This window comes from Salarias fasciatus, chromosome 22 (assembly GCF_902148845.1).
Source record: "Salarias fasciatus chromosome 22, fSalaFa1.1, whole genome shotgun sequence".
In the NCBI taxonomy this organism is placed as follows: Eukaryota; Metazoa; Chordata; class Actinopteri; order Blenniiformes; family Blenniidae; genus Salarias; species Salarias fasciatus.
This window is the reverse complement of record NC_043765.1, coordinates 29,307,440-29,328,860: the sequence shown is the minus strand read 5'-3', so window position 1 is coordinate 29,328,860 and position 21,421 is coordinate 29,307,440. Positions and strand designations below refer to the sequence as shown.

Here is a 21,421-nt window from a genome sequence, read left to right as displayed (position 1 = left end):
AGGCTCACATCCAGATTAGTCGATGCTGACCACTGTCTTTCGGCCAAAACTTTCCCAAATGTGTTTCAGCAAAGATGGGCCATGTGCATATTCTCATATGTGGGCCACTTTAGGCTCACATCCAGATTAGTCGATGCTGACCACTGTCTTTCGGCCAAAACTTTCCCAAATGTGTTTCAGCAAAGATGGGCCATGTGCATTTTCTCATATGTGGGCCACTTTGGGCTCACATCCAGATTAGTCGATGCTGATTGCCGTCTTTCAGCCAAAAGTGGCCCAAATGAGTTTCAGCAAAGGTGGGCCATGTGTGCCGAACCATATGTGGCCCAGCCTTGGTTCACCTGCAGAATAACTATTCCCTACTCTGCCACGTATTTGACAAACATGGGCCATATTTGTTTTATGAGGTATGGGCCAAATGTAGTATTTACCACATGGGCCAGTTTAGGCTTACATCTGTTTTTTGTGGCCCAGAAGAATGCCTTCAGTGCCAGACTGTTGCCTGAAGTGGCCCACATCCGTATGCTATCTGGGAGTGTTCTGTCGCTCAGAATCCTCACGATCAATGTTGGTCATCACGGCGTTAGATTATAACGGCGTTATTTTGTTCAGTAACAAATAATCTAATTAATTACTTTTCCCATCGTTACAGCGCCATTACCATTACTGAGAATATGAAGTGGCGCGTTACTGCAATTAGATTCAATGAAACGCGAGTGTCCACTTCTGCCGCACACATCAGCTGCAGGAGAGAGCAGATAGGAGAGAGGGTGAGGGGAGGGGTTGATGAAGACATGATGATTCTTGGCTGGTGGGCGGATCATGCTCTGATCACGTGTCTCACTCGCTGCATGCGCTGACCGCCGGTAAACACAACAAGCTTGAGCCCAGGACGTTCAAAGGAGCGTTGTGAAATAGGAGGTGTCACTGGAGGACTTCATCCACGTCGGTCTCGAGCAACTCCAACCTTGTGAAGCACCTCACAGCAAGACATGCTAGAATGACACTTGTTGCTGCTGCTGCTGCTGCTAACCCCATGCTGACCCAAGCCCGAGCCCAAATGCAGCCAGAAGGGAGACGAGCCGCTCTGTTAAAACAAGCAACGCTCGATTTTTTGGGGCAGCAGGCGACCAGAGCCGAGCTGAGCACACCGACTGCAGGTCCACTGGTACACAGTAGACCTAATATACAGTTACAGAGATTTGAACTACTTAATGGCCACAAGTTTAAATTTGTGTTTTCTTTAACAGGCTGGAATTTAGTTCAAATAAATACCAAATGTTCTAAAATACTGTATAAAGTGTTTTTATTCTTCAATCAGTTGATATAAACATCTTTTATGTTATAGATGTCATAGAATGTGGTAATGTATAGAACATGAAAAATAACGTCAGTTACTTTGTTGAGTAACTAGTTACTCTTACAGTGAGGTAACTGAGTTACTAATTCAATTACTTTTTGGGAGAAGTAATTTGTAATTCTAACTAATTACTTTTTAAAACACTGCTTCTCGATCACACGAGAAGTCTCTGTACAAACTGATCCCGGGGTTGGACACCGGAACTTATGGCTGTTCCTGGGTCACCCAGGGGTCACAACCCACATAGCAAAATTAGTATGGCCCAGTAGTGGCCCACACTTCTCACTCACACTTGGCCCACATACCGCAATGAATTACGGCACTTGGGAGGGCCACCTCTGGTTGCCACATATTGCCCATGATTGTGCCATGTCTCAGCCACCTATTTAGCCATATGTGGCCCTGTCCTGGCCCAGTGTTGGGCGAGGTAAGTTTTAGTTTTTCTCCCAGATGTCAACCACCTGTATGACCACAACTGGCCCGAAGTAGGACCAGACAAGTTTCAGAACTGGTTCCAGATGTCAGCCTCAACTAAACCATAACCGGGCCACTTCTTTAATACACTCACTTGCCGTATTTGGCCCAGAAAACAAAATGCTCCAACAATGACAGTTTCAAATATTTATTTATTGATACAATTACAATATCATCTTAAAACAGTATATAAAATTAACAAGTTTAATACTATACATTTTTAAAAGCAAAGCAAAAGTTTTATACAACATATATTCCACACTGAATACAAATAACCCCCAAAAGTGAGATATGTAGTTGAAAACAGTAATGAAGCAGCAGAAATAAAGTTTGGGGTAAGTGGAAAACTTGTGAAGGACTGGAAAAAGCAGAAGTTACTCTTACTGAAATGAATACAACAGAACAATTCGATGTAGTATAGTGTATAGTGGTAGTATAGAGTAAAGTGGATGTTGAGCACATACAGAAGTCCAAACAGCATAGCAGTGAGTAGTCCTTGATGCCATGCAGGATGATCTGATCCTCCAGCACCACAGCCAGGTCCGTCAGATCCTCCCCTTCTGGTATTCTGAGGATTCCCACGTTCAGTCCCCTCGTCATGTCGTCCTCCATATCTGTGGGCTCCTCAAAGATAAAAAGAAAAACAAAAAAAGCACTGTTAGAGTTTTTACTTGTCTGCAAGTTCCAAAAAAGACATTTAAATCTAAAGTCCACTGGTTTGCTTCTGCTAAATCCATGTTGTCTCACATGGGTTTGGAGAGACTTTTGAGACTTGAAAAAACACACAATCACTGTAAATGCAAAGGAGAGCTGAACTGCTTCCATCATGACCATGGCTGGTTCTGTAGTGTTCAAGTGTTCTTCTGGGTTTCCCGTGACAGAAGTGCAAAACTTACCTGTCCATCTCATCCGCAGCCAGGTGGAGCAAATACGATGAGCTACAACATAAAATCCCATGTTAGTATAGTGACAATGGTTACAACACACTCAACAATCATAACTGTTTTGATTTTCTAGAGGCATGCACATACACTAATACTAATGCACTGGTAATATAGTTTTTGTGTCAAATTCAACAATTTGCAGGATTTAAAAGCTGAAAAATATTTTAGGTGGGCTGAGGGCAGCAGCATTGTACTGTATATTCCTCAACTAAATTGAAGACTTGGACCTTTAATTTAATACAAATAGTGAACACCATTCTGAAAAATGCTTGTTTTTGAATTAGCCTTTTAATGTCAGAAACATGCATGGAATCTGTACTGACAGATTTAGCAGATTGACAGATTTAATCCTCCCGCCCGCACGCACTCTGCTCCTGCACCCCCACCCGCGTGCCCCACGTGACCCCCCCATCCGCGCACTCCTCTCCGTGCACCCCAAGCACACAGACGACCGTCTGCCACGCCATCTACCCCCGCACCCACAAACGTCGTCAAACGTTGTCTGCTTTAATTCAACTGGCGTTTTCATGGTGCAGTCTGCACAGAGCAGGCTGGATTCCTGTCATTCACTGGGACAAGATGTGAATTAACATGTTTAAAAACGCAAAGAGTGTCCCGCTCGTTGTCTTGAGACGATCCAGTTAGCATAGCTAAAAGTTAGCGAAAAGTCTCACGTTTAGCCTTCTAATAACTTAACAATTTAAAGGCAAGAAAAAAACATCTGGGTAGTATTCATATCACTCGGTGACTTACCTTTTCTGAATATGTGAGCGTGACTGAGCCCAGACTGAAGAAACACGTCTCGCGCAGCTGCAGAAACTGGCGGACGAACTGCCGGGGCTGTTTGAATGCACGTTCAACGTGCTGACGTCATCAGAAATGTCCAATGAGGAAAAGTATCATCGGTTCAAATTCCTAATTCCACTGGAATCATTTTAATAAGTTTGGAAAGTTTTCTTTAGTGAACACAACATAAACATAACATCTTGAGTTATCACATCTGTTTCAATAATTTGAAGTCCTGCCGACTAAAATTCTTAATTTATCATGAATAATTGGTAGAATTATTTTTAACGGTGTACAATTTTAAAAGAAGAAATTTATATAAGGACCAAGCAAGTAAAACTTGTTTATGGAAGTTTGAAAGATGAACAGGATGTTTTTTCAATGTTATAGTTACACTCTAGAGGAAATTTTAGGCCTCCAACCAGATAGCATGGCTAGACATAAAAATCCACATTTTTTCACAACAGTTTGACACATTTAGTCTTAAATTTTTTGTTTAGAGTATCGAAGTCTATGAAGTTAAGTCCTTCATTCTCATATGTATTCACGACAACAGGTTTTTTCCAAAAATATTTAAAAAGCATCTTATCCATGCACTAGATGGTTTTATTATCAACCTATATAAAAACGACTGCGTAGGTGAGTCTAGAGACTCCCTCTGCTTTTGATTTAAGTATTCTTGATTTTCAATGATGCTGTGGCTAATGCTTCACTTTATAAAATAGTCCTGACTTTTGTACTTTTTTTTCGGATTTAAGTTTGAATAGCAAAAAATGTATTATAAGCAAATAGTAGGCCACAGCAGTAACAAAACTGTAATTTTGAAGTTATATATATTATGTATGCTATATGCTAGAATGAAAATAAGTGGTTTTAATGAAAGTAAATGGGCCCAAAATCTTCTCCAGGAAAACCTGTGATTTTTATTTGTCTACTGATGTTATTGAAATGTCAACATACATTAAAAAAAATTAAAATCTGTGTCAGATTTCACAGAATGAACGACATGAATGAGAGCACAAATAAATTGATAAGCCTCTAGAAATAGGCCAAAATATTGTGCATTAAAAGAGGCCAATTAAAGTTAATGGTATTTCACACCTGAAATTTAAGTTTTATTGCATTTGGTACAAACAATAATATCGGTCATTGTGAGCTTATCTTTACATGAAGAACAGACCCGGGCCACATGTGGCCCACAGTTCAAATTTGATATGTGGGCCACATACTAAACTTAACATCTGGCCCACATCTTTTTTTCCACCTTAAAGTGATACCAACTGAATGCCACCTGTGGCCCACCGCTCTTTTTTGACACGTGGGCCACATATTAAACTCAACATCTGGCCCACATTCGGTTTGCCACCTTAAAGACGGCACCACCTCCGCCACATCTGGGCCACGTTTGGTTCACATGCTGTATGCCAGTGCCGACCGAATGCCACCTGTGCCAGCTTCCAGCCAGATGTGGCCCAAGTGTCTCTGCTATGTGGGAAGTGACGTTGTTGGTTTACATACTTGAACTGTGCGTGTCCGAACGAACATTCCAATGCCTTCAGCACCGCATCTGGCACTCATCCGGGATTTAGAGAACCGTAGTTACAATTTTAACTTTCATTTTAGCTTCCAGGACACAGCATCATGGGAGAATCACCAATTTAAGAAGTGGAAGACACTTTCTTTTATTTTAAAAGACTTCATGATGGCCTCAGAGTTCGATCACTGTTTTGAGTGCTTACGTTGTAGCTGAAGCAACCAAAAAACTACCAGTGTCTAAAGTAAGAACATGGAGTATAACTTTACTCATAAAATTAAATAGAATTACATTTTCAAAAAAGCACTTTGAATTGAAGTTTTGGTATTAACAGTCCCGAACTATACAGAAGCCTATATATCAGGGGTCGCCTATTAGATTTGGCAGCGGGCCACTTTTTGTTTGGGCACGTGAATCGCGGGGGGGGGGGGGGGGGGGGGGGGACGTACGCATTTCCGCGTCCGCTTTGGAGCCTCCGCGCACCATCGATGCGCAGCTGTGCGCGTCCCATGCAGGCGCTGTGATCCACGCATCCTCGACAAGCTTTTCCGGCGCTACAGACTGTTTATCTGCTCCTTTATTACAGATTATTTAGAGAAAATTAAGCACATACATTGTCAGTACATTATCATTCATTATTAAAGTTTATTTAGCCTTTTTTTCCTGTTTCTGAATCGCGGGGGCGGCGCCGGAGCAATTAGATACTTTTTTAACTTTTGACTTCTGTCTGCAGACCTTCTCTTCCCTCCAGACAGAGTCTGCTCTCTCTTTCCACCAGTTTTTCACTCTTTCGGTGTCTTTAAGTGGAGCCATCAGGCTGGAGCTCCGTCTGCTTTCACTTTTACCGTGATGTTTTGTTTGCTGTGGCGCTCTGGCGCAGGCGTACACCGCCGCGAGCTGCGCGCAATGCGCAACGCGGTCTCAAAATCTGGCTGCTGCGCGGACGTCCGCGGATCGGTCCGCGCGGACCCTAGCGGACAGGAATTCATGATGATTTTTACGTCACGCGGACCAACGCGCAACGCGCACCCACGCGGACATGTGAAGCATGGACGGGCTATGCGTGTGTATGTGCGTATGTGCGTTCGTGCGCGTGCGTGTTGGAATCCTCTCGCGGGCCGGATTGGACGGTTCGGCGGGCCGGATCTGGCCCGCGGGCCGCCTATTGGGGAACCCTGCTATATAAAATATACAAATGAAGTTTACTATTATTATCTCTGTCTGTATCAACAGGGTAATGAATTAAGTGCAGGAGTGCTGTGAGGAGTATTTTTTTTTTCATTTTTAGTTTTTAGTTTATTTAGCTTCTTCAATGAAAATATTATAAATTTCAGCATTTTACTGTATTTAGCCGATTTCTGTTCTGTTTTTTTCCACCTATTTGAAATTTCATGGCTATGGTGAAATAAAGGTTAGTTTTAGATGGTAATTGTTCTTTTATTGAAATAAGATTTTAAACTGATGTCTCGGACCCAAAAAGCAAACTACTGTCACCAAAATATTCACAGGTCCAACTGTCTGTTTCTCCCCCTTTTCTTCACATCTTTTAAAAACCTTGTGAATCACGGTTTGTGCCTTGAAGCTGCCAACAGTTTTGTTAATCCTAATCTAAGTGACCAGATAAGTGACCAGAGAATGTAAGAAAAAATGATAATGGTGTTTAAAGTAAGTGAAGTAAATTAAGTGAAAAACAACAACGACTTTAAAAACGTGCTGAGCCAACAATCCCTCTTCTACCATCTGGGTCATCTGTGGGTCCATCCAGCATCCAGGTCTGCTTCATGAAGGCTCGTCTTCTCCTGTGGAGCTCTCTCTCTCTCCCATCTCTCTTTCAGGACTTCCTGCATCAGTCGGAGGTTTAATGTCTTCATGGATATATCATAATATCACATTTCATCTGGTTCTTAAATGTGTTGATACCTTTGGAAACACAAAACAGTGTTTCCCAAACATTATACACAGACCAGTGTGTGGCCCAGCAGCTCAGAATCAACTCCGAGCACCAATAATTCATTGCATTTCTTTCCCCAATGGGATTTTGAATTATGTTCCAATCAATGATCTCCTCATGCCTTCATGTAATGAGACCAATATTCCAGTTGACCAATTGAATTTCAATTTTGAGCTTGTATTTTAAAGCAGAACTATGCAAGATTTGCTTTAGCGCTCCCCCTACTGGTCTCTTGTGAAAGCTCACTGTTGTAAACATTCTCCGTATCACCCCCCCCCCTCCCCCACCCCCGCCCCGCGTGCAAAGAGCGTCCCACTCCTGTTTTCTTTTTTCCGCTCATCAGACAAAGGTTTTTTCTGTCTTTTTGGTTCTGCCATCTGTGAGCACCCAAGGGTGACGTTGCTAACGCTAGCGAGGGTTTTACGTGCTTTTATATTTGTAATCCCGTATGAGCGCCGTAAAGCAGGTTTGTTGTCGCGAGATGTAGTCGGGTCACTCCTCTGAAAGTTGCAAATGCTGTTTTCAGGACACAGACCCCGGGGGGAGGGGAGGGACCGGCGAATCACCGTGACAAGTCTTTGTTTACCCCCATATGGATTCTGAAAAACATTTATTGAGGTAAAAAAGTTGCATAGTTCTGCTTTAAAATACACATTAAAAATATATGTGAAAACTAATTTTGAATAGTATACTTTTGAAATTACACATGAATTCACTTAGAATATATTTGAATTTGATTTATGTTGATAAACTGTGATTTGTAGTTATTACGGCTGCTGCCTCTGTGTGTCTTGGGTTTGATCCTGTTTGTCTCCCCCAGGTGTCCAGGCGTGGTGTTTGTCCTTTTTTTTCCAGCTCTTCATCCAAGACCTCACCTGTCCTGCCAGCAGTCAATCCTGGACACCTGTCGCCAATCATCCCATCAGCCGATCATCCAATCAACCTCCAGTCCTGCCCCTATATATTGCTTTGCACCCTGTGTTTCTGGCGGTCTGTCTGTCTGTGTGAGAGGGAGAGCATTTTGACACTTTGACTAAAGTTTGTGACCTTTTGGTTTTTGCCCTCCTTAACCAAACTAGTGTTGGAGGGCCTATTTTTGTTAAAACCTACCCGTCCCCACCTAGTGTGTTTTGCAGTCAACCCCATTCTCTGTATTGTCTTCTTCCTTGGAGAAGGGCTCCAGGTAAGACACCCCGGGGTCTACATTCAGCGCGTAGGTGACTTTCTGTTTATACACACTAGGTAAGTGTGGGCGGCTGCCACGATCTTCTGTAGCAGGCAGGTAAGGTTCAGGCTTAGTTAGTTAGGGCTAGTCACTGGTTAAGATAGTTAAGGTCACAGGGTCGAGGTGTAGGGGAAGTTTAGGGTTTTTGTGGTTAGTGGCACCGCCCACAGGGCCCTTCTCCTAACGTCCTCCTGCCCTCCATTAGCTCTCCCCATTTTTGTTTCTACCAGCCTTTTGTTTTACGCCTGCTGACTGTGTTCTGGCATCTTTTTTGTAATTTGTAAAATTTGTAACACTGCTTCTGTTTAATTATATCCTTTGTTATATAAATTCCCTTTTTCCTATGGAAAAGGCCACCAAGTTCTTTTGTGTTGTGTACCTGGTTTTGCCCGCTCACCACCTGACGCTATTTACATCTGCCCAGTAGGCCTGCGCATAAGTGTTGCGTTTTCCCCCCTCACTCCTAGTTTGGCCATTTTTAACAACTTCAAGGGGGGACGTAACATAGTGGGGGCTCGTCCGGGAAAACCTTATTGTGTCCGGAGGCTTGTGTGTGGGTGTACTGTTGTGGACTGGTTCTGGTGGTGTGGCAGCCTTGTGTTTGGTTGGTATGGTGGAGTCCATTGTGCAACTGTTTATTGATACCCCAGCAGTAGAGCTGTTGGATAGATGCCGTGTACAGATTTACAGGCCATTGCAGAGCACTTTTCTATTCAACTGCCTAAGGGCTTGCTGAAGGCTGAGTTGACGCAGCATGTCAAGCAAGAGTTGGTGAAAGCTGGTGTGCTTGTGGTGGTGCCTGAGGTGGTGTCTTCTACTCCTTTCCCTGGGGTGGAGGAAATCTCCCCTAGTGGTGGAAGGCTCCCACAGCCTGACCTGGAGTTGGAGGCTGATGCGCAGGCTGCGCCAGAGGTGTTAGTTCCCCGATCGTGCCTGTTGCTCCCGGCGTGTTGGCTGCCTCGGATGTTTTGGTTGCCCCTCCAGAAGTCCCTCGGACCATGCCTCGGTTCAGCCCAACTCGGTTGTCCCCTCCTGAGACGTCTGATAAAGCTCGGTTACGTCTCCGTATGGCTTCTCTTGAGTTGCAACACCGTGAGAGAGAGCGTAGAGAGAGGGCCGAGTATGAGCATAAACTGCAGCTCAGGAAGCTGGAACTGGAGGCTGAGGTCCAGAAGAGGCGTGTGGAGAGGAGGAGAAGGTAGCCCTGGCTCATGCCAGAGTGTCAAGCAGTCGTATGCCTGATGCCTCCAGCCCCTCTGCATTCGCCACAGCCAGCCCACCCGACCAGTTTGATGTGACAAAAAACATTTCTCTTGTTCCGCCCTTCAGAGAATCTGAAGTAGACTCTTACTTTGGAGTGTTTGAGCGTATAGCAGCAGCTCTTAAGTGGCCTGAGGAGATGTGGCCGCTGTTGCTACACTGCAAACTAACTGGTAAAGCCCAAGAGGTTGTCTCTGCTTTGTCTTTAGAAGACAGTTTAAAGTATGATAAGGTGAAAGCTACAGTGTTAAGGGCCTATGAACTGGTCCCAGAGGCCTACCGACAGGGGTTCCGTCAGCATAAGAAGGCGACGAATCAAACTTTTGTTGAATTTGCCCGTGAGAAGGAGCAATTATATGATCGTTGGTTACAGGCTAGCAAAGTGACAGATTTCGCGTCCCTTCGAGAACTCAACCTCCTTGAAGAGTTCAAAAGTTGTGTCCCGGAGAAGTTTGTTGTATACTGTAATGAACAAAAAGTCACTACATTGTCCCAGGCAGCAGTACTAGCTGATGAGTTTGCTTTGACCCACAAAACTGTGTTCACAGCACCTCGTGTGGAGACACGGAGAGTTGTCTCGCCTCCTGTACAGTCTGGTCCGTCCCAAGTCGCTTCTGGCTCAAAAGGGACAGGTGCTCGTGAGTGTTTCTACTGTCATAAAGTGGGCCATTTAATTCAAGACTGTAGGAAACACTTTCAGGCGGAGAAAAGGTCTCCTTCTTCACCCAACGGTAAAAAGCCTGTGGTGCTGGTCAAAACTAAGCCTGTTGCTCGTGAGGTATCTGGTGGGTGTGCTGACTCTCCAGATCCCAGTTATGCGCCATTTATTTTCCCTGGGTCTGTGTCTCTATGTGACAGTTCTGAGGAAGTGCCCATTCACATTCTGCGTGACACTGGAGCAGCGCAGTCAGTGATTCTAGTTGACGTGTTGCCCTGGTCAGAGGCTTCTTCCTGTGGATACAGTTTACTTTTACAGGGAATTGAAATGGGACATGTGCCGGTGCCACTACATTCTGTTAAGTTGCGCTCAAAGTTGATTAGTGACCAATTTAAGGTTGCGCTGCAGCACTCTCTCCCTGTGAAAGGAGTGTCATTAATCATGGGAAATGATATCACCTGTGATTGAAGTCTTTGCTCCTCCCAATAAACCCATGTGTTTAGACACTCTGGGAGAAGATTTCCCATCTGCCTTCCCTGCTTGTGTGTTTACCCGTGCCCAGTCACGGAGGTTAGGGGAGGAAGTGTGTGGATTAGAGGATACTGTGCTTTGTCCTTTATTCCAGTCTGCTGAAAATGTGTCACCTTCCAGTCCTGTGAAGAACCAAGACTCGGTTAAGCAGGTGAAATCATTAACTGATGAGTTAGTGCTCCCAGTGACAGGTGATACTCTCAGAAAAGCTCAAAAGCAGGATCCTAGCTTAACCAACTGTGTTTCTGCAGCGGTAAGCTCAGAAGAGGCTTCTACGAAGAAGGTAGCCTATGTGCTAGAGGATGGTCTTTTGTTGCGTACCTGGATGCCTAGGAAGGATACGGACAAGGTTTTGGATTCTGTGAAGCAGGTTGTTGTTCCAAAGCCGTTCCGTGCTCAAGTGTTGGCGTTAGCCCATGACAGTCCCTGGTCCGGTCATCTAGGTGTCACAAAAACTTATGACCGAATCCTCAAGCACTTCTTTTGGCCAGGGTTAAAGAAAGATGTAGCTACACATTGTAGGACCTGTCATACCTGCCAGATTGTGGGTAAACCTAACCAGGTTGTCTCCCCAGCTCCTCTCTGCCCAATACCAGTCATGGCAGAGCCGTTCGAGCGCGTCATTGTGGACTGCGTAGGTCCACTGCCTCGAACAAAAGCAGGTAATCAGTTTCTAATAACAATTATGTGTACCGCTACCCGTTTTCCTGAAGCCATTCCAGTATGCAAAATAACTGCTAAAGTTGTCATTGCTCTCCTCACGAAATTTTTCTCTACATTTGGCCTACCAAAGATAGTCCAGACAGATCAGGGTTCCAATTTCCTGTCAAAGTTGTTTTCCCAGGTTCTCAAAACCCTGAACATCACTCATAAAGTGTCAAGTGCCTATCATCCTCAGAGTCAGGGGGCGTTGGAAAGATGGCACCAGACTCTAAAGTCCACCCTCCGCAAGTACTGCTTGGACACCAGCAAGGACTGGGATGAAGGTATTCCCTTCGTGTTGTTTGGTCTCCGTGAAACTGTGCAGGAATCCCTCAAGTTTAGTCCTGCAGAGTTGGTCTTTGGACATACCGTACGAGGCCCGTTGAAAGTTTTGAAAGAGAGAATGATCTCCACAGATCCAGCTCCAAGAAGTGTGCTGGATTATGTCAGCAAAGTGAGAGAGCGATTACATCATGCTTGTGCCTTAGCTAAGGAGGTGTTGTCATCTTCCCAGGAAACCATGAAGACTCGTTATGATAAAACGGCTGTTCCACGAGCTCTCCAGCCAGGTGATAGTTTTGGTGCTGTTGCCAGTCCCTGGTTCTGCCCTGTCTGCCCGCTTCAGTGGTCCATATATGGTGGAGAAAAAACTCAGCGACACGGACTATGTGAAACAGACGCCCGACCGGAGACGTCAGACCAGAGTGTGTCATATTAATATGCTTAAACTGTATCACACAAGAGATGGAGAGCCGTCTAATGATGGTCCTGTTCCGTGTTGAATGTCACCGCTCATGGTGATGCTGATGATGATGGCCTTGACCTGCGGACTCAGCCACATCAGTGCGCCAGGTTAAGTAACTCGGAGGTGTTAAACTCTCTTCGAGAACATTTGACTCACTTAAGCAAAGTGCAGCAGGATGATGTGGTGAAACTGATTGACTCCTATCCCAGTTTGTTTTCAGATGTGCCCACACGCACTTCAGTTCTGTCCCACGACATAGATGTCCATAACGCGGTGCCGATTAAGCAGCATGTCTACCGAGTGAACCAAGGTAAACGTAAGATCATGCAGCAGGAGGTTGCGTACCTAATAGAGAATGGTCTGGCCATTCCCAGTACTAGTCCATGGAGCTCCCCCTGTCTGCTGATTCCTAAACCTGATGGTACCAGCTGGTTTTGCACAGATTATCGCAAGGTAAATGCAGTCACAGTCCCTGACTCTTTTCCTTTGCCCCGCATCGATGACTGTGTAGACACCGTTGGAAATGCTGTTTTTGTCACGAAATTGGATTTATTAAAGGGTTACTGGCAGGTTCCACTAACATCTAGAGCTTCTGACATCTCTGCCTTTGTAACTCCTGACAATTTTCTCCAGTACACAGTGATGGCATTCGGCATGCGCAATGCTCCAGCAACCTTCCAGCGTCTCGTTAATACAGTTGTAGGTGATGTCCCGAACTGTACCGCTTACATAGACGACCTGGTCATCCATTCTACTACCTGGACAGAGCATCTGACATCGCTGAGGGCAGTTTTCCAACGGTTGGCCGATGTCCAGTTAACGATCAACTTAGCTAAATGCGAGTTTGGAAAGGCCACAGTCACATACCTCGGGAAGGAGGTAGGCCGCAGTCAGGTGAGACCAATAGCAGCAAAGGTCTCTGCCATTGCTGACTTTCCTGCTCCTGCAACCCGTAGACAGTTGCGCAGATTCCTAGGTATGGCCGGCTACTACAGAGGATTCTGTCGTAACTTTGCTACTGTTGCAGCTCCCCTCACTGGTCTGCTGAGTCCCTCTGTACAATTTCACTGGTCTGGTGAGTGCCAATCTGCATTTGACTCCATCAAAACACTGCTGTGTAGCTCTCCTGTTCTGTCTGCCCCAGATTTTGAGCGACCGTTCAAGCTGCACGTGGACGCAAGTTCTGTTGGTGCTGGTGCTGTTCTTGTTCAAGAAGATACCGAAGGAATTGATCACCCTGTCTGTTTCTTTTCCCGCAAGTTCACCCAGGCCCAGACTAGATATTCCACCATCGAGCAGGAGACGCTAGCTTTACTTTTAGCATTGCAGTATTTTGAAGTATATCTTGGCTCCAGTCCATTTGACGTTGAGGTTTTCACTGATCATAATCCTCTGGTGTTCCTGAATCGCATGTATAACCATAATCAGTGCCTCATGCGCTGGGCATTAATGGTTCAGGGTGTTCCGCTGGTTGTACGCCACAAGAAAGGTTCGGAGAATGTGGTTGTGGATGCCCTTTCTCGGGCCTACTCTTAGGTAAGATAATGAACTCTGATTATTTTGAGCTGCGCATGGATACAATACATATGATGCAAAAGTGATTTTTGTCATAGATGTATCCTAGAGGGGTCCTGGATCTTGTAGTTATCACAATCCCACAGGATTGCTCTTAAGGGTGGGGGTGTTACAGCTGCTGCCTCTGTGTGTCTTGGGTTTGATCCTGTTTGTCTCCCCCAGGTGTCCAGGCGTGGTGTTTGTCCTTTTTTTTCCAGCTCTTCATCCAAGACCTCACCTGTCCTGCCAGCAGTCAATCCTGGACACCTGTCGCCTATCATCCCATCAGCCGATCATCCAATCAACCTCCAGTCCTGCCCCTATATATTGCTTTGCACCCTGTGTTTCTGGCGGTCTGTCTGTCTGTCTGTGTGAGAGGGAGAAATCACTTGTTCGTTTGGAGAGCATTTTGACACTTTGACTAAAGTTTGTGACCTTTTGGTTTTTGCCCTCCTGAACCAAACTAGTGTTGGAGGGCCTATTTTTGTTAAAACCTACCCGTCCCCACCTAGTGTGTTTTGTAGTCAACCCCATTCTCTGTATTGTCTTCTTCCTTGGAGAAGGGCTCCAGGTAAGACACCCCGGGGTCTACATTCAGTGCGTAGGTGACTTTGTTTATACACACTAGGTAGGTGTGGGCGGCTGCCACGATCTTCTGTAGCAGGCAGGTAAGGTTCAGGCTTAGTTAGTTAGTTAGGGCTAGTCACTGGTTAAGATAGTTAAAGTCACAGGGTCGAGGTGTAGGGGAAGTTTAGGGTTTTTGTTGTTAGTGGCACCGCCCACAGGGCCCTTCTCCTAACGTCCTCCTGCCCTCCATTAGCTCTCCCCATTTTTGTTTCTACAAGCCTTTTGTTTTACACCTGCTGGCTGCGTTCTGGCATCTTTGTTGTAATTTGTAAAATTTGTAACACTGCTTCTGTTTAATTATATCCTTTGTTATATAAATTCCCTTTTTCCTATGGAAAAGGCCACCAAGTTCTTTTGTGTTGTGTACCTGGTTTTGCCCGCTCACCAGCGACGCTATTTACATCTGCCCAGTAGGCCTGCGCATAAGTGTTGCGTTTTCCCCCCTCACTCCTAGCTTGGCCATTTTTAACAACTTCAAGGGGGGACGTAACAGTAGTACAATTATTTCAAAGTGTGTTAAAAGTGTCAGTGTGAAAGCTTAATGTTAGTATTGTTGGTTCCATCGATCTCGAGAGATCATGGACAAGCCAGGATGAAGTTCTGAAGGAACCGAGATGCCGAGTCAGCACGTCCCCCTTCTCATCCTCGCTGGTAGTGTCCAGCGGAAGCTACAGGCCCATACAGTTGGTACCACCTTGGCTAAAGCAGTTGCCAGTAGGAGCTCCAAGGCGAGAACCAACCGCCTTCAGGGCTGTACTCCATATTTTTTCTGCAGGGGAGGGTCTCCCTTAGCCTTTGTCACTCCCATGATGGCCACAAGGCAGTGGTGCTATTTTACCCATAGCTGGGGGTTGCAATATGCAGACAGGGGGAGACAGGAATCAAACCAACAACCTCTCGATTGTAAGACGACTGCTCTCCCCACAGCTGCCTCAATGTCATTATCCTTGTTATATATTTACAAAAGGTGCAATTTGTGGAAGTATATTGTCAATATAGGAGTGAAAGTATGAATAAACTGAGAATATAATAAAGTCCTCTTTTGTGTCACCAGGGGAGCAGAAGTTGAAGCTTGACATTCCAGCTGAACGACGGCTGGAAGGTGAAGTGAAGCTGCTGCATTTCCTGAATGAAGTCAAGTTGTGACGTCCTCTCCCTTCTCTCCACACTGAGTCACTGCCTCCTCCTCTTTCACAGATCTCACAGCTGAGGGATCCCTGACGTCTCTGAGCTGCAGGGGGCAGCAGCTCACCAGCAGAACCAGGGCAGACCAGCGTTCACAGGAGCAGGAAACCAGAGGAGGGTTGGGCTTCAAAGCTGCTGAGCAGGAAGAGATACTCTTCAAACACTGGCTGTTGTTGAGAGGAGGAAATGGCTCAGGGAGGAGCTCAGATGGATCCACTAAAGTTCTCTTGTTCCATCTGTCTGGATCCCCTGAAGGATCCGGTGACGGTTCCCTGTGGACACAGCTACTGCAGCAACTGTATTAATGGACACTGGGATGAAGAGCAAAACAAGGGAATCTACAGCTGTCCTCAGTGCAGGAAGGAGTTCATGCAGAGACCAGACCTGGAGATAAACTTCATGTTGGCAGAGTTAGTGGAGGATCTGAAGAAGACTGGACTCCAAGCTGCTGCAGCTGATCTCTGCTCTGCTGGACCTGAAGATGTGGCCTGTGATGTTTGCTCTGGGAGGAAGCTGAAAGCCGTCAAGTCCTGTCTGGTCTGTGTGGCCTCTTACTGTGAGGAACACCTCCAAGGTCACTACGAAGCAGCTCCATTGAAGAAACACCAGCTGGTGGAGCCCTCCAAGAAGCTCCAGGAGAAGATCTGCTCTCTTCTCGATGAGGTGAAGAAGATTTTCTGTCGCACTGATCAGCAGTGCATCTGTTACCTCTGCACCATGGACCAACACAGAGGCCATGAAACAGTCCCAGCTGCAGCAGAAAGGAGCCAGAAGCAGAAGGAGCTGGAGGGGAGTCGACTAAACATCCAGCAGAGAATCCAGGAGCGAGAGAAAGACGTGAAGCTGCTTCAGCAGCAGATGTTTGCCATCAATGTCTCTGCTGATGAAGCAGTGGAGCACAGCGAGGAGAGCTTCACCCAGATGATCCGTCTCCTCCAGAAAAGAAGCCTTGAGGTGAAGCGGCAGCTCAGATCCCAGCAGCAAACTGCAGTGGGTGGACTCAAAGAGCTTGAGGAGAAGCTGCAGCAGGAGATCGCTGAGCTGAAGAGGAAAGACGTCCAGCTGGAGCAGCTGGCTCACACAGAGGACCACACCCAGTTTCTCCACAGCTACACCTCAGTGTCAGCACTCAGTGAGCCCACACACTCCTGCAGCATCCAGACTGCTCCTCTCAGATACTTTGAGGATGTGGCAGCAGTTGTGTCAGAGAGCAGAGAGAAATTCCAGGACTTCCTGAGAGAGAATGAAGAGGAGATGTTACTGCTACAACCACAGCCAGAGAGCAGAGCAGACTTCTTACAATATTCACAGCAGATCACTCTGGATCCAAACTCTGTGAACAGAGAGCTGAAATTATCTGATGGAGACAGAAAAGTAACTTGTACAGAGGAAGATCAGCCTTATTCTGATCATCCAGACAGATTCACTGAATATCGTCAGGTTCTGAGCAGAGAGAGTCTGACTGGACGTAGTTACTGGGAGGTGGAGAGGAGAAGAGGAGTTTTTGTAGCAGTCACATACAAGAACATCAGCAGAGCAGGGAGGGAGAAGGAATGTGTGTTTGGAGGTGATGACAAATCTTGGGCTTTAGATTGTGTCTCTGACACTTTTAGTTTTTATCACAACAACATCCAAACTCCCGTCTCAGGTCCTTGGTCCTCCAGAGTGGGAGTGTACCTGGATCACAGAGCAGGTATTCTGTCTTTCTACAGTGTCTCTGAAACCATGACTCTCCTCCTCAGAGTCCAGACCTCCTTCACTCAGCCGCTACATGCTGGAGTTTATGTTTGTCCTGGATCCTCAGCAGAGTTCCTGAAACCTGAGTAGAGGACTCCATCAGACCTCCTGGTGGGGTTTTCTAAAGGAGCCTCCACATTTTCTGAGCTGAGGCGTTGATGAGATTTCTGACAGGAAGTACATTGAAACCAACAGATGGTCGGCCGTCTTCTCAGAGACTTTCTACGGGGACAAAAGGATGTGAGACGAGTGTGGAGAGACAGAAAGGAGCTGAGTTAGTGGAGAAAAACATGGCCGCTGCAGCCGTCAGTCCCTCACTGATTCCTCAACTGATGCTTTTCTAATAGTTGGACTCATTTTTCAAGCTTCTCAAACAGGAAGTTCTTCTTCATGGACTACAGGAAGCTGCAGCTTTTCACACTTTGGGGGATTTGAAGTGGAAATTAGGAGCTTTCACATGTTTGGATTGATCAGTCTTTCTTTTTTCATGATTCTTTTCTGACATTTGATCCTTCAGAGTGAAGATTTGTGGATTTTCTTGAACAGTGAACTGATTGTTTTGGCTTTTTGGATCTTCATCTGTCACCAAGTGGCAGGAAGTTTGATTCCTTTAGCTGGAAATGACTCCAGTCGACAACACACACACACACACACACACACACACACACACACACACACACACACACACACAGGTTTCTTTTAAAGACATTAAATCAGTCATAAAGTGAAATGCTACTTTATTGTCGATTTGTTTCTTTTTCAAAGGTTTTTGCTTCAAATGTTGTTTGTGTGACACCAAGAGAAACCAAGTCAGTCAACATGGAGCCTTTAATAAAATACATTCAGTCATCATTCTTATCTGGACTTTATTTGTTAGGGTTAGCCGAACAAAACTGTTAGCTGGTTCAACACAGGTAAGCTCGGCAGCTAACAAAAGTTAAGCTAGTAGGCTTAAAAAAGTTAAGCTAGTTGGCTAATAACAGTTAAGCTAGTTGGCTAACAAAAGTTAAGCTAGTTGGCTAACAAAAGCTAAGCTAGTTGGCTAACAAAAGTTAAGCTAGTTGGCTTAAAAAAGTTAAGCTAGTTGGCTAACAACAGTTAAGCTAGTTGGCTAACAAATGTTAAGCTAGTTGGCTAACAAAAGTTAAGCTAGTTGGCTAAACACAGGTAAGCTAGCTGGCTAAACACAGTAAGCTAGGTGGCTAATCACAGTAAGCTAGTGGTCTCCTCTGTCTGTGCTGGTTCTTCATGAATGACAGTGGAAACTCCAGTTGTTGATGTTCTAGATCATCAATCTCAGGGACTGATTTGTTTTGAAGGAGGAGAACAAATCATGGAGGAGCTCCTCCTGGCTGTGCAGTGAGTCGGCAGCAACCCAGGACTTTTCACAGGAGAGGTGGAACAGCCAAGGTTCCTGGCAATGGAAGAAGAGGAGCAGAAGGAGCCTTGAGGAGGTGCTGGAGGAAGAGGACCTGGATGCTGAGGAGCTCTTTGGAGTTCTTTAGAGAGAATGGGCGGCCTGGAGGTTCTCCTCCTGAGTGCTGGGATGATATCAACACTCTGCTCAAACCCTAAAACCCTAAAACATTAAAACCCTCCCTGGAGCCTGGAAGCTGCAGCTCTACCGCCCCCATGTGGCTGCAGGGCCCCACACCTTTCTGTCTTATTTGTTTCATATATTTACTTAAATCTCGTCCAACAGGAGCCACTCAGAGCGATCTGTCCACTGCCCATAACACACTGACTGCAGACTTTACTGACACTCACGGAGGACCTCTGCTGGCCAAACCTATGTTTGCTTCACAATAGAGCCAAATAGTAACAGTATTTTATCAGTAGAGGTGATTTAGAAAAATCTTCACTGCCATTAAACATCGTAGCTAAACATCTCAAATAACATCTCTCCATATTAAGACCCTCCTACCTTTGGAATGACCGAGCTGTGCTCACTGATCCTGACAGCTGCCATGTTTCCAGCTGACTGCTGCCCAAACACAAACCGAGGTGGAGATGGAGACGAGGCTGCCGGCTGACTCTGTCCTGCTTCTGTGCCGTGAACCTCATATTGACCACGGTCACAGAGATCAAAGGAGCTGAAACTCCCATCATCCATGGGGAAAACTGCAATGTTGCTGCATCAGTGATGTGGAGGTGAGACAATCCAATCACATTTCAGCAACAGCTCTAAGAACACCGTTCTCATTGATTTCCAGGGAGCTGTCAGTAGATGGCGCTCTCTTTCCTCTACTCCAGGCCTTCTGGACGCTGGGAAAAACCTCCAGGAAAATCAGTTTTGAATTTCCTGAGACTCTGCAGCCAGTCCCTGGACACCAGTGTCCCATCCAGGGAGACAGGCCCAGTACTCATTGCTCAGCTTCTACTTTATTGTTTTTATTTTAGCGCTGTATGGACCACGGCCACGTCTTGATGGCTCCTGCATTTTGATAGGCTGTGACGATGACGAGAGGCATTATGATTGGCTGCTCTGGCAGTCGTTAACAGATACAGGTAAAGTTAGCTTTCAGAGTTAGCTTTCAAAAGGCGTGTTTTTCCGCAGCATCTCCAGATGTGTGACTCTCTGGAGAAAAGGCAAACTTCAGGACGGAGTCTCCACTGTGATCCTCCAAGATGGAACAGGAAGTCTGAGCGGACCAGGCTGCTCTGATCCAGAAACATCCAGTCCCCTTCAGTTTGAGTGGATTCACTCGGGGATTCTCTAAAGCAAATATCCGGCATCGGCAGACGGAAGGTGTGGATTCCAGACTGGAAGTGGAAGTTGCTGGAGCGATTGCTGAGGGGAGCCACAGTCAGTCTTGCTGCAGGGCCAAAGTCAGCTGATCATCCTGTTTCTAGTGTTTCTACATGCCCCCTATACACACATCCACACTCTGTGAGTTGTTGCTGAGGATGTGTAGATGGTTGTTCTCCTGTGACTGGAGCGTTCCACTCAGACAGAACTTCAACCATCAAGCAGCCACATCCTGCAGATGGTTACCATGGAAGTGTTCCAGCTGTCGTCATGTCAGATGATGGTGAGGATCACATTGTTCTTGTTTCTTCTTTAGAGATGAAGGAACGTGGATCCAGAGCCACACAGAGCAGAACACATGGAGCACAAGCTGCACACTGACCAGAGGGAGGAACTGCTCATGTCTGGGGCAACCCTTGACCTTTCACTGATGGGTGTTCCAGTCAGACCGTCAGCCGCTCTACCATGCCAGTGAAAAACAGCTGGACCATATATCAGGAGGTTTACAGGAAGCTTCAGCCTTTCAGAGCATCAGTACATCTGACACACCGGGGAAAAGAGTTTCACTCTCTGGAAATGGAGACAGACACAAGTGAAGCAGTGAGAGAGAGAGAGAGAGAGAGAGAGAGAGAGAGAGAGAGAGAGAGAGAGAGAGAGACTTTGACTTTTCAACAATCCTTTATTTAAACAAGACTGGATTGTATCAAGTCAACGTTAACATATACAAAATGCCAAATCGAAAGAGATTAAAAAAATACAAGGAATAAATAAATAAATAAAAAGTCAACCATTCTCTGCCACATATTACAGCAAAACATCTGCAAAAATTATTTTTGAATCTCTAACAGAGAACAAGACACCATCATGATCCCAGGTGTTTTTAAAAGTCTCCAAGTCCTCCATTTTGAAGTAATACCTGTGCTGAAACTGTATGTGAGCTCTCACAAGCTTCTTGAACAGCAGTAGAGCATCACATCTCCCTTCTCCCTTGATCTTCTCCTTCCTGCTCAGGTAAATTACCATTTTTGCCTGTCCAAAAATGAAATTCAACAATCTCCCCTTCCTCTTCTTCCCATAAGAAAAACCAAAATGAACATTAACTCAGTAAAGTGCTCTTTGAACCGGCTCACTAAAGTGCTGAGTGCTCTGAACAGTGGAGTTAATCTGGAACACTGGGCAAAACAGTGAAAAACGGTTTCTCTCATAGAACAGAAAGGACAACCATCTGGAACCGAAGGATTGATCACTGACACAAAGGCATTGACTGCTAAAATCCCATGTAAAACACGCCAGTGCAAATCTCCAACATTTTTTGTCAATGGTGGTTTATAGAAAACATTCCAGGCTGGTTTAACCTCTGGTTTCACTTTCAGAAAAGCTCTCCATGGTGTGTCTGCCC

The 21,421-nt window shown here is 45.7% G+C and overlaps 2 protein-coding genes across 3 annotated transcripts in view; both read left to right on the top strand.

Annotated features, from left to right (window-relative positions):
- Positions 1 to 18,125, top strand: part of LOC115409277 (tripartite motif-containing protein 16-like) — a 29,193-nt gene extending 11,068 nt beyond the window's left edge. Inside the window, exons 2-3 of one of the 2 annotated variants that reach the window (XM_030120381.1) lie at positions 7,870 to 15,453; positions 15,549 to 18,125. In XM_030120381.1, the coding sequence (XP_029976241.1) occupies positions 15,723 to 17,363 (1,641 nt within the window). In that variant the 5' untranslated portion in view covers positions 7,870 to 15,453; positions 15,549 to 15,722 and the 3' untranslated portion in view covers positions 17,364 to 18,125. Of the gene's footprint in view, positions 1 to 7,575; positions 15,454 to 15,548 lie in introns of both variants that reach the window. The other variant, XM_030120380.1, reaches the window with a different exon arrangement.
- The window catches only part of LOC115409276 (tripartite motif-containing protein 16-like), a 75,290-nt gene that overhangs the window by 11,137 nt on the left and 42,732 nt on the right, over positions 1 to 21,421 (top strand). The window lies entirely within an intron of this gene.